General features: G+C 37.3%; 1 protein-coding gene across 1 annotated transcript in view; it reads right to left on the bottom strand.

Moving 5' to 3' along the window:
* ex (FERM domain containing expanded) overlaps window positions 1-12387 on the bottom strand; it is a 36660-nt gene extending 24273 nt beyond the window's left edge. Inside the window, exons 1-2 of the mRNA XM_017626335.1 lie at window positions 12240-12387; window positions 9524-9669 (exon numbers count right to left, since the gene is read on the bottom strand). Coding sequence (XP_017481824.1) covers window positions 9524-9669; window positions 12240-12331 — 238 coding nt within the window. The 5' untranslated portion in view covers window positions 12332-12387. The remainder of the gene's footprint in view (window positions 1-9523; window positions 9670-12239) is intronic.
* Between the last annotated feature and the right edge of the window lie 1129 nt (window positions 12388-13516).

Raw genomic sequence — 13516 nt, 5'->3', positions numbered from 1 at the left:
GCTATAACTTCTACCGCTTAGACTTTGTTGCTTTTTCAATTTTTCCTAATAAACAATCGTGGTACAAAGCTCAATAAAAAATATTAAAAATAAAAATGTTAACAAGCCACAATAACATTGACAATTACTAAAAAATTGTTTATTATAGCTTTAAATTATTGTAACAAATGAGTAGTCCACTTGCAAACAGCGTTATGTGATTTTATAATATAAATTTGAATAAACGACTACGACAACAAATCATTTAAATTGAATCTTTTCCATTATTACCTGAAAATTTGGATAAATAAGAGCCTATTAAAACTGTAACATGACATAACATGACATAAGATAACATTAACAGTCTAGTCTATACGACCTAAAGCAGTTTTCTAAGTTCATCAGAAGATGTATAGTTTTGAAAGTTTATAAATAAATTTGCTAGCCTATTTTAATTAATGGTATTAATATCCCGGGATTCCGGGATTACCAATTTAAGATCCCGAAATCCCGCGATTCACAAAATGGTCCGGAATGGGATGCCTTAATATATATACATTATAGTCTGTATTTAGTGTACGGAAGTTTGTGGCTTAAGTCTTTCGTTTTTACCCAAATATGCCCATTTAATTGTAAATATTGATATACTACCGTGAAAGTGCAAGACAATTCAAATGCAAATGGGAATACGAAACGATAGCGAGAATAAAAACGTTAGCATTGCCGATAACCAAGTATTAAGAATATCGATAATGTTTGAAAACCGAAATTGCTTTTATTACCAAGTGGCTACTGAGGTATGCGTTGGGTCATTATCCTTCGTAAAAGTCGAACCTGGAGGCATGGATATTACGTTAAAATTACTCAACTTTATTTTTAAATCTTTGAAAATTATGAAACTTGCCCACTTTTCAATTTGTTAGTAGTATCAGTCTTATCCATCATTCTATACAGGTTTGCTTTATAGTTCTGTTATTGTGTACCTATTTTTCACATGCGGGCCTGATCTGATTGTTTTTATTTTTATGTCTGATGTTATTTTCCCAGTATGACGTGTGACTGATCGAACAAATAAATTTAAAGAGGGCCAGTTTCATTATTTACAAACATTTAAAAACTTCATTTTAAATTTGCATGTTGTCCTGATAGCGTGAAATCCCATACCAAGAGGAAGAAGCTTGTAGAAGTCGGGGCGCGGAGTTAAGGCAGTAAGTAAAAATCTGAGATATAATACAAAATACTGCAGAAGTATGTTTTTTAATATAAATGATGATTTGAAATTTTACCTATTTAATGGCCACGAGACTTCTTAGTATAGTCAATTATTCAGTTAAAGAGATTGATCAGTGAATTATATTTAACTTTTTTAAATTCGTTTAATAAAGTAATACGCAAGGAAATACTTTAACATAAAATTGGCTTAATAAAAGTATCTTCCTTCCGATTTTTTAGCGGATTTGGCTTTGGTGTACAGGTGCGCTGAATGGTTGGCTATAGCTTTATGAAGAACCAAACAAAAAAAAAAGGTTGTTATTTATTTTAGTCCCCACTGTTGAGGAAATTAAAATATGCCTAAAGGTATGCAACCATTTTTTAATCAAGTACAAGCCATGGGATTTCGTTTTCGTGAAAAACAAAAATAAAAAAACTCTGATAATTACCTAAGCGATAAAAAAAAAACTGGATCGTTTCAACAGAAACTTCGTTTACGTTAAAATCAAAACATTTCGATGGATCCTTCGATTAAATAGATTATGTTTTACCTAAATATATTTTCTAGAGGATGAAATAGACCGGATTTTACTTATGGACTCAGGCTTTAGGGAGCTTTTTAGTGAACGACTGAATATTGGTGTTTGCCTTTGCAGAGGATCCGTCGTCAATTTCGAATGAAAGCTTCCAACCGATTGCAGTTCCTTCCGAGAGGTGTTCGACGGAGTAAAATAAGTATTCGAGCTCAATAATGATACGGGCGAAGCTGATAGGGCCTAATCTCCTCCTAACCACTTCGCCCTCAAACATATCTATTTTAGTAACAATTCACAGTGATATTACAGAAGAATATATGAAGGTCAACCTGGTAAAGCAAAGCATCTGTATTTCAGAACAAAGAGAACGTTTGTTCACTCTGCGAGCGCTTGGTTAAAATCTTATAATGCAAATCGTATAATGGCGACGTGTATATCAAAGTCATATAAGCAAGTTTATGGCTAACTAAACCACAAACGTATCTATTATTGGCGCCCACAAGGGGTGGGTTTTAGTGTTCAAACCCTCCCTAAAGCTCTCAAAAAAATTTTGTTTCAACCATTCCTAGGCAGGGAAACATGATGAAAATATGCGACTACTTTTGAAACACGAGTGGTATTCAACGGATTATTGTATTCGGATTTCGACCAAGCGCAACGTAGTGAATATCATCTTATTTGGAGTTTCTCATGTTGATTGTACGAGGGATCAGCAATAATTTGTGTTTTTTGTGTAGTTTCGCCTAATGAATATCTACTCTCTTCACAAAATTTGAAAATTGCCTCCACACCCGGAACATTGAACAGCAAACCGTGTGTATTTTTTGTGGGTTTTGGAATCCATATAAATACGTCAACAAAGTTTGAAATTTTAAAGTAAAATGTGAGCATAAGTGACAATTTGAAGACGAAATTATCGAAAAAAAAGTAAAATCAGCTGCTCTACTGAATATTCAACGTGAATCGTTGAAAAAAAACCTGTGAAAAGCTAAATACTAGTAAAATTTCTTTCAGAAAATTTTAACAATGATCTTTAACGTCTATTCTCGATTCATACTCACAGATACCCAGTTTTTCTCCACAAAATTATAACTTCTACCTTTATTCGAATCGCAAGCGTACAGACTTAAAAATAAAAACTTATTCATAGACATGTCATTTTTAACGCAAAGGCGCTAAAATACTGAATACGGGACAAATACCGGACATTAGAAGAAATACAGAACATTTGGCGATCCGTATGAAATAAATAAATTTCCAGGACCAAGGACGCTGTGGTGTAGTGGTAAGCAGTGCGCGCTTTCACTCATCAGCAGCTGGGTTCAAGCCCTGGTCAAAGCAATATCCCAAAAAAAAAAATAAAGAAAAAGGTTTTTTCTTAACAGCGGTCGTCTGTCGGCAGGCAATGGAAAACCTCCGAGTGCATTTCTGCTATGAAAAACATCTTCTCATAATAATACAATCGCCGTTACATATGTGTAAGCGCCAATCTATTGTTATTATAATTATTATTAATGCACGATTGAGAGAATACAAAGGTTGCGCCGATCTCGGACCGCTATTCCTCTCTTAACGAATTTGACAGAATCTTTGTTTGCATGACGTCAAACTTGTGCAACTTGTTTACGTTTTCCTTTCAAAATTTTTTCTTCTTCTTCCATTCTTGCTCACGTTTTGGCATTTCTCTCTCGCAATTGCACCAGTGTGACGTCACACAAAAGTTATTCTCAAAAATCCTCTCTGATCGGCGCAATCTTGTATTCTATCATTCTTGTTATTAATGCTGGTGCCAAGTAAACGAAATTCTCTACTTTTTCGTAATTATAACTGTCAACGGTGATGTGGGTGCCAAGGCGCGAACGGGCTGCCTGCTTGTTTGATGGCAGGAGATACTTGGTCTTGCCCTCGTTTACCACCAGACCCATTCGCTTTGCTTCCTTATTCAACTTGGAAAACACAGAACAGACTTTGCGGTTTTCGTNCAGACTTCGCGGTTTTTGTTACCGATGATGTCGATGTCATCGGCATAAGCCAGCAATTGCACGCTCTTGTAGTAAATTGTTCCTGAGCGGTTCAGTTCTGCAGCTCTTATTATCTTCTCCAACATCAGATTAAAGAAGTCACATGAAAGGGAGTCGCCCTGTCCGAAACCCCGTTTGGTGGCGAACGGCTCGGAGAGGTCTTTCCCAATTCTGACGGAGCTGGTGGTATTGCTCAACGTCATTTTACACAGCCGTATCAGTTTGGCGGGGATGTCAAATTCAGACATAGTGGCGTATAGGAAACTCCTTTTAGTGCTGTCAAAAGCGGCTGTAAAGGCGACAAATAGGTGATGAGTAAAGCCACACTGATAAGGCCCAAGGCTTCAGTCTCTCACACAATACGCTCGATAAGACCTTGTAACCTATGCTAAGAAGGCTGATCCCGCGGTAGTTGGCGCGAATGCCGGGGTCGCTTTTCTTGTGGATTGCTCTGCCCAAAGTCTTAAATTCCAGTCGTCGGGCATGCGTTCATCTGACCATATTCTGCACAAGAGTTGATGCATGCACCTTATCAACTCCTCGCCGCCATACTTGAATAGCTCAGCTGGCAGGCTGTCTGCTCCAGCGGCTTTGTTGTTTTTCAGCCCCGTTATTGCTATTCTTACCTCGTCATAGTCAGACGGAGGAACATCGACTCCGTCATCATCGACTTTCCGTGCTGCTACCATTCAGTAGGTTGGGAAAGTGTTCCCTCCATAATTTAAGTACGTTCTGAACATCGGTAACTAGGTCGCCAATACTCTCCGGTAAAATTTTCGGGCATTCTTCCTGTCGGCCAGCATTTCAGGCTCGTCGCACTCACGTATTTCGGCCTCCCTCTTAAGATCCTATAGCGATCCCAAATAGCGCGAGTTGCGCCCGATCGTAGCGTGGCCCTTTTATCTCAGCAGCTTGCGATGTTTGGCCCTCGGAGTGTACGTACGTCAAAACCAATGGAAGCATGTCTTCCGTCTATCACAACATGAGGCATTGCTTCGCTTCTTCACTGGAATGGGTTTTTACGTGGTGGGTCGCAGACCCAGCGCACAACCCATTGCTGGTACGGGGGTGGTTTCGCAACCAAATACACGTTTATATAGCGAGCCGCTTGCTCCAAGACATACACCCGCTTGCAGCGGCACCTACCGCTGCAGACTTCAGTCAGCCCTTAAACAGAATAAGTCGGAGTGGCCCCACCGAAGCTGCGTCTCTCTCTGTCGCGACCCAAGGCTCCCCTCGGATTGGTTACCGCATCTCGCACATGGGTTGCTCTTGTTGCCCAGAGTGCGCGAACGAGGACACAAGAGTCGGGATTGAGTGTAACCGTGCAACTGTAACTGTATACCAGCATAACGACTATACCTCAATGCGCTCCCGCAAAGACCCACCAGTTACCGAGTTTTCAAGTCCTTTTTGGAATGCCTTAAGCAATGTGAATACTATTTTAGTCCAGTGTCTCTTTCGAAATGGCCTTGGATACCATTGTAATGTCCTTTAGTTTATGAAAGCAATTCGCGCTGACTAAATGTCAACAACACAGCTTCTAGAGGAAACTAATGCAGCACAAAATAGTCTTAAAACTTGCAGAGCAATAAATTTGTACACCTGAATGACATTCTAAGTGGAATTTGAAATTTTTTGTATACATTTTTACGACTCTTTCCATAGTACAGCGCTGTAACGCAGTGCTATTGAAACTGCACTCGCTGAATGCGATGAATGCTTGTGGGCTATGGGCAGCGATCAATTCTGACGGGTGCAGCGTCCGATAAGGTATGGAAAATAAAACTAATGAATACAAACCAGTATTTTTAAAAGGTGATTACAACGCACGCCAACCCAACAACCAAACAACAGCCCAGCTATGCAGCAGTGCACCAAGCTGGCAAGTAACAGGCATAGACTCAAACGATAGCCCGCTTAGGTGAAGCTCGGTGTGCTGGCAGCTTGCAATCGTTAGTGGTGTTGTTGTTGTTTCTGATGCTGCTTTTGGCTATGCATTTTGGCTGGTTCCTTCGAGAAGGGGCACGGATAGGAGCGAAGGTCGGAGTGGGAGCAGTAGAGCGGATAGGGGCAGGGGTAGCGCTGGGCCTGAGGCCGATGCTCATTTCAGCTCATTAATTCTGGAGATCCATGCTGTGGTATGCGAATGCCAACACACCAAACGACGTATGTACGTCCATATATACACATAAGTACTCAAACCGATATATGTTTTCTTAATAACACATACGTATGTATGTATGTATGCACATTAGAGTGGTCCAAAAAACCATATGAAAAAGTAAAGTCGGAATTTGTATGTTCTCACCCCCTAAGATTGTTCTATACCGAAAAAAGTATACCATTCTTTTTTATTTTGAAATTAAAAAGTATTTAGAGGTCGCTCAAAGCGCTTAAAGTTTTGAATGCATTTTATATGGGAAAAAACAACTTTTCGTAGAAATGGTATATGATTCTTGAAAATCAATACGTTGCGATCGGAAAACCCTGTTTCTCTTCGAGAAATTCCCAATAACAATACCCAATTATTTAGTTAACCATTTTTTCATAGTAACTATCTTTTATAGGTCCGCCAAAATCACCAGATAATGCCTGAAAATGCAACTTGGTGATAAATAAAAAAAGCTTTAGTATTAGAAAATGTAAAAAAAAAATTGGATATTGTTACTGGAAGTCAGCTGTTCTACGAACAGTTGTTTTTCCCCATATAAAATACATGGAAACTTTGAGTGCTTAGAGCGTCCTCTAAATATTTTTTTATTTCAAAATAAAAAATAGGGGTCTATTTTTCGATATAGAACAATCCTGCTTTACTTGTTTTGTACCACCCTAATGTACATACATATTTGGGCTTGTAAGTATGTGTGTTTGAAAGAAGACATGTAGATTTTACTTGTCAATAGAGTTGCCAACTTTATGCTAGACTTAACTGTACAAAAATAAATTTCACGTGCATTTTTAATGCCCTTACCCCGAAGAGCGCGAATAAAAATCAACCAGAAACAAAATGTGGGATTCCAGGAAAAGCTCGGGTGGCATCCCTGTTTACCTATATGTGTTATAATGTGTGCTTGGCCTGTTGCATGCATCGTGGTAGCTTGCAAAATACATACATACCTACAAGAAAAAGCAGATTCAAAAAGCTGTACAAAAATGTTCCTTAAAAAACCAGAAAGACATAAAAAGTCTGAAGGCACAGCAAATATTGTACAATAATAGCAGCAGCGTGCAAGTGGCGATGTTAGAGGAAGACCAGAAGAAACCAACAACAGAAACACTTGAAGAATATGAAAAATGCAATGGCTTTGCCCGTGTAGCATACAGGGAAGTGGAGAGCAGAGCAGATGTCTGGCCCCCAGGGCCAGAGGGCTCCGCCAGACGACGGAGGCTACACTGGCAATTGGCAGCGGACACAAGACGCGTGTTCAGTAATTCAGGTAGCAGTTGCGCGCATTGCTTTAACACGAGTGCGATCAGGCGAGCACACAGACAGACGGACGGACGGACGGACGGACGGACGGACGGACGTCCGACAATCGTCGTTGCTGGAGATGGTGGATGTTGGTTGGATGGTTGGACGGTGGAAGATCTACAGCCGCTACAACCAGTAGCAGCCATGACTGCATGACCAGAAAATGAAACAGCATTGACGCTATGCCGGGTTGATTGCCAGAGGGGTGAGGAACAGAAAAAGTAAAACAAAAACAAAAGCCTCTTACAGCAGCAAAAAGAATGTAAGAGAAGAACAAAATCGTGAAAGTATAAAAGCAGTACCAGCCAACATTAAAAGTAGCAACCACATTGCAAATAGAAAGAAGACAGGAACATAAATACAGAATCCAACTGCTTAGGAATGCTGACCAAACTGGCTGCTGGCTCTGGGCTGCCAGTTTAACAACTACGATTGGGATTGGGTCCGCATGTGGGGTAGGCCTGTTGAGGGGAGAGACTGAGGTTCAGTGCAGAGATAAGTAGCAGTTGAAAAGACGGACAGGGACCAAGCATGCACACACATACACACTATCGTGCCAACATACAAGCCTATAGCAGTTGAAATGCACTTATAATTTGTGGTTGTATTGGATGAATGCCTGCATGCATGCAGCTGGATGTTGTAAAAGTACGACCATTGCACATTGCATGGAGACTGAATGTATGAAATTGTTGATGTATGTATGTACCTATGTGTGTCGTATGTAGAAATGTACGTAAACGTATTTATACGTGCGTGGCAGGAAAATGGTACGACAGGAATGCATCGCATGGCTTCGAAGGCAGAATGTTTTCTGCAGCAGAACACTTGCAACTTGCAACATTTTCGGTTCAAAAAAACAAAAAACGATGTCACGTTGTGCATGCCATTTTGATATATGTATGTATGTATTCATGTACATATATACATACATTCATACATATATGTATGTATGAACTGAAGTATGTATACATACATAAATGTACGCGTATCGGCAAGTATGTATGTATATTGTACATGAATTTTTTTTAAACTCTTCAAGGAGTTCAAAATACCACCAAGAATGAAAAATTATTGGCCTTATTCATAAAAAATAAAGTAGGCTTGAAGAGCTTTATAAAATGACGTTTTCATACATTTTTCAGTTTATAAACCTTTTTTAAAGCTACTTTATTTTTTATGAATAAGGCCATAAATGTTTAAAATGTATAACTGAAATTTGAATTCTTATATTTTTATAGATGTTAAAAAATGCTTTGCACTTACGGGTTCTCGATTTGAGGAATGTTGACATTTTAATTTTAAAATAAAAGAACGGTTTTCTAGAATTAATATTTTTTAATATAATTATATATATATATGGGCATATCTCTACAACTGTTGATTTTCGACATTTGAAAAAAAAGTTGTGACACACTCATCTAACCGATTTCATCTTATTCTTTGAACCTTGAAATATAAGTAAAAAATGGAAACTCAGTTTTCAAGCTCGATATCTAATGTAAAAAAGAGTAACACAAAATTAAATAAATAACACTAGGAGTTCGATATGTCTGAAGTCCGTTATTATCCATCACGTCACAAAGCATGACAAAAGTTATGTGACGATTTTTTTTTTATAAATATTGACGGATTTACCTTTATCTTGGTATGTATTGGTTCTTGAGGTTGCTGGTTACGAATATGAAATCAGATTTTCAAAATTCAAAATCGAACTTGGTGGTCAAAGGCATCAAATGTTATAAGAATTAAATTTTTTTCACAATTTGACTGCCATATTCGATCCGTCATTTTCAATTTTCATATTCGTAATCAGCGTGCTCAAAAACCCCTGAATACCAAGATTAAAGTAAATCCATGAATATTTGAAAATTTTGGTCTGTCACCTAAAGTCCGCCATGTATTTTTAGGTTATAAAGAAATCCTGACAATCCAAACAAATTCGGTACAGGAAATGCAGCGTGCAAAACAAACAATGCTCAATCATCACTTTGACAAGCTGGTGTTTTAGATAGGTTTGGGGTTACAACGAGAGGGTATCGTTCCAGATTGTATAATACACTAAATACAGTAACTCGTATAATAATTTATTTTCCTTTGAAAAATACCCAACAGAAGATATAGCGATTTTGACCATATACCTACGAAACTATCTGTAATCACCAAAATCAAAAACTTTAAGATACTTACGTGTATGTACATATCTACGTAGTGATAAGTATGCATAAATATGTACATATGTATGCAGGATTTCGCCTTTTTAAACGTGTGAAACTAGTTAGCGCAAATTTTTAACTTACCTATGAGCACCGCCAAACCGAACAATTCTGTATCGAGCATGCCTTGCGCTGCAAAATGTAGGCATGTTTGTGTGTACACTTCTCTCACTCGACTCTTGGCATCGACTAGGAAGTATAATGTTTTGGGCTGTTGATTTCCCAAAAGCCTGCAAAGAAAAGACAACGATTTTTTTAAATTAAATATAACATAATATTTGCAGCCAGACGTATACATAAATATAAATGTTACTTTCTAGATATTTTTTGTCACTTTTGTTCACCAAACGCAATTATTTGAAATGAGTTCAATAGCTCTTGCAAAACAGCTAACAATCAAAACAAGTGCGGCTACGAACATAGTGAAAGAATGAAATTCAAAAAAGATTTGTAAACCCCTGACAAAGAGAGTGCGGATCCTTAATGGGACCTGTTTGGCGCGATGAATATGGTATCCCCGCGAAAGTAATACGGACGTGTAAAGTAACGTTAAGCGTTACCACCAGCTCTTTAGTTTCATACTCAGACAATGCGAGCCCTGCTTAGTTATTATTAGCAGGTGACCTATTCGGAAGAGGGTACTGCGTTCGTTCTTACAGACCATTGTTTGACGAGCAGAGTACACGACTAGGACTACCTAAATGAAGCATTAAACTTCTACTAATGGGAAGCTGTAAACGGTGAAAAGAGTTGGAATCCGTGAAGATCTCCATATGTGAATATCCCATACTTCAAGGAATGCGCATCGAATTACTGGGGAACATTTTCTTCGAGAATTTGGACAGCTTACTGGAGGAACTATCTGGATTCGTCATCGGGGTGGTTTAAGGGTGTGTAGGGACAGGTTTTCAAGAAAATACTCTTCCTGACATCATAATGAGGACAGACCGTAGAACCTAACCTAACCTAGTCTTCGAAAATTATTATACTTCTAACAGTATTCACAAATTCAAATTTAAAGTATAAGCATTTCGCTACCCAAAAGGGAAAAGGGCCCAAGTCCACTTTTTTCAAAATTAGTTTTTGATGCAGAATGACAGATAATGCGAAACTACATCGATTTTTCGTGTCTCCTGAACAATTTCAAAAAATGGACTCGGCACCTTTTCACGTTTATGTAGCGATATTATATAAGCAAAATAAGGGAAATGCTAATGGCGTTAAGGATGAACTTGACCCAGATGTCATGATTCCTCCTTATCTCAAATCAAAACTAAAAGAACTGTAAAATGTATTAACATATTCACAGAGAGATATGCAACTTTGATTTCAGTTCATAGTTTGCCTCGAAGAGCCATTTGTTTATTTACAAAGCGCTCTGGAATATTCGAATTTTACCTTAAACTTTGCTGTATTTTAGAACGGGTTGCGGCGATGTGCCAGCTTCAGTGTAATTTTTTTCAAAATGTGTCATATACAAACCCTTTTGGAAACAACAACGACCAAAACGAAATTAATTACTTTATTTGATCTACCTCAAAAGATTTAGGGATTCAAATAAGAGTTCTCAAGAAAAGTGGAAATTTCATATAAAATTACTCACAAGAAATGGAATAGACACTTTTTTTTATCAAAATTTCTTAAACCAGTTTGCAGCTCCCAAGAAAAAAATGCTCTTATATTTATTTCTTCAAGAAAATTTCCAGCAGAAGTACTTTTTCAAGCAACAGAAATAACGAAAAATATTTCCTATGATTTTTCTTGATAGTTGTAAACAGCCTTAGCTCATAAAATTGTAAGTCGGAAGGTATAATCTTAAAAAATTGCATAAAATATAATACAGCGAGAAGGTATACAGCTTGCCCTTTTTTTTAAATAAAGTTAAAGTTTTGTCGATGAAAAAATAAAACTAATCTCACCATTCTTTATTGTAAGGTTTGAAATAAGACTTTACAACGTTTACATATCGTGTGTATTCTATAAATGTATATGAAAATACATAAATATAGGTTTCATCGAAATATATAATGGACCTTGAATATAAGCTCAAGTATACCCGTGAATATCTATGGTATCATGATAAAAACAATAAAGTCACCTCACTTCTTATAAAAGAACTTTGGCGTTTTTTTTGCAATATTGAAAACCTCAAGGTATCTATTTACCGTGTTTTTTGGTACACAGTTTTTGGCGGATTCTATGTTTGGTTAGGCTAGGAAGGTTTGTACAGAATATTCCATACTTTCACTCGGAGATATAGTTGTCCATCTTCAGTGAGTATGAGGAGCAGACGCATTCCCCTAACCAGCATTAACCTTCTGAACCAATTGCTATTTTAAATGAATCTGAGAAGATTCAAGAGTTTCATCTCCGCTATCTCCGCCAGACTGTTAGAGAAGCGTGATCCCAAGTACGTGAGACGCTTCGACTGTACGCCCGCAAAGCGAAACAGAATGTTGGCAATTGATTCAAGCTCGGTAATTGTTGGTATTCGACATCGCTGCAGTGACTCGTGATAACGCACAGCGGGAAATATCGGAACAAATTCTAGACGCGGCGCAAAAAGTTAAGTTATTAAGTTTCAGAAGGTATTATATCTTTTGCTATTAAGCCACGGTAATAACATCCTAAGACCTCACAGTTTGCTCGCTAGATGCTAAGAGCTATTAGTTAAATTTAATGTCCGATAATTTGATTTAGTAAAGTTAACTAGAGAATATCAAAAATGGAGCCATCATTCTTCTCATAAGTAGTAAAAATCGATATACATACATATATCGATGCAGACGTTTACACTAACCTTAGTGCTAAAAAGCGTGATCCTGGTGACAGTTGTTCGGCCGATGACGCGCATACTTCTAATGGCGCGCTGACAGTACAAAACGCTCGCATGCTGCATCATTACTTAAACGCAACAAGTCCTTCGGAAATATCTTTCTGTAAATAAAAGGAAAAAGATATTAATAACAAGCCTAAAAATATTCTTTGGGGAAATAAATTTTTGATATATGCAATGTATGTACTTATCTACAATATGTGTGATCAAAGCAATACAGTCGTTGTGCGAAAACAAGTTATTAACTCATATACTTCTATATGCTTCATAAATAGATACATAGGTGTCTAGAATCATTATATAATCAACTTCTTCCCCAATTTGTATGCTCTTTTTTCAACTATTCTGCACTCTTCTCTACATAAATATATAATATGTATCAATTTCGACGTGAGTTCAAATTGGTAGTCAGAAGCTCCAACACAATTAACTAATCCACCAAATCCCGGCATTAGCTTTATTCCGTATTCGCTTATTTTCTCCATATTTTTCAAGTCGATATACAGTATCGGTCATATCTATAGCACGCCATTTCAAAGTGATATTGTGTGCCGCTTATGTTTATTTATTAATTTTTAAGAATTTTCAATTAAAATAAAGTTCATTCTCAGACAAATCCGATACAAACCCAAGCTTAATAATTTGTAGAAAGCTACAAAAAGTGCAACAAATTTTCACATAAATTTCAAACTTTTTTCTCGGAAGTGTTAGAGTTTTTTTGAGTACACAGTTTTTAGCCCCTTCAATTTTAGTCTGTTAATGTGCAAATTTAAAAAGGCTACGAATTAGCGTTTATTTTTTAGAATTTTTTTTTTGTATAATGAATAAACTCAATTTATTTGTATATGGAAGCAATCCGCAACACCTTTGGCGAAACAAATTCTAAAAAATCAACGGTAACTTTTAGCCACTTGAAACTTGCACATTATTAGACTAAAATTGAAGGGGCTAAAAAACTGTGTACTCAAAAAAATTCTTACACTTCCGAGAAAAAGGTTAAAATTTGTTGCACTTTTTTGTAGTTTTCTACAAAGTGTTACACTGTGGTTTATATGGGGTTTGTCTGAGAATGAACTGTATTTTAATTGAAAATTCTTAAAAATTAATAAATAAACATAAGTGGCACACAATATCACTTTGAAATGGCATGCTATAGATATGACCGATACGGTATGAATACCATGCATTGGTATACATTTCGTCGCTCCCAACGAAGAGTAGCACATCTCAAATTACCGTGG

This window comes from Rhagoletis zephyria, unplaced genomic scaffold (assembly GCF_001687245.7).
Source record: "Rhagoletis zephyria isolate East Lansing unplaced genomic scaffold, Rhagoletis_zephyria_1.1 Rzeph_scaffold_04567, whole genome shotgun sequence".
NCBI classification, from domain to species: Eukaryota; Metazoa; Arthropoda; class Insecta; order Diptera; family Tephritidae; genus Rhagoletis; species Rhagoletis zephyria.
Note: the sequence above shows the minus strand (reverse complement) of the source record. Positions and strands in the feature narration are given on the sequence as shown.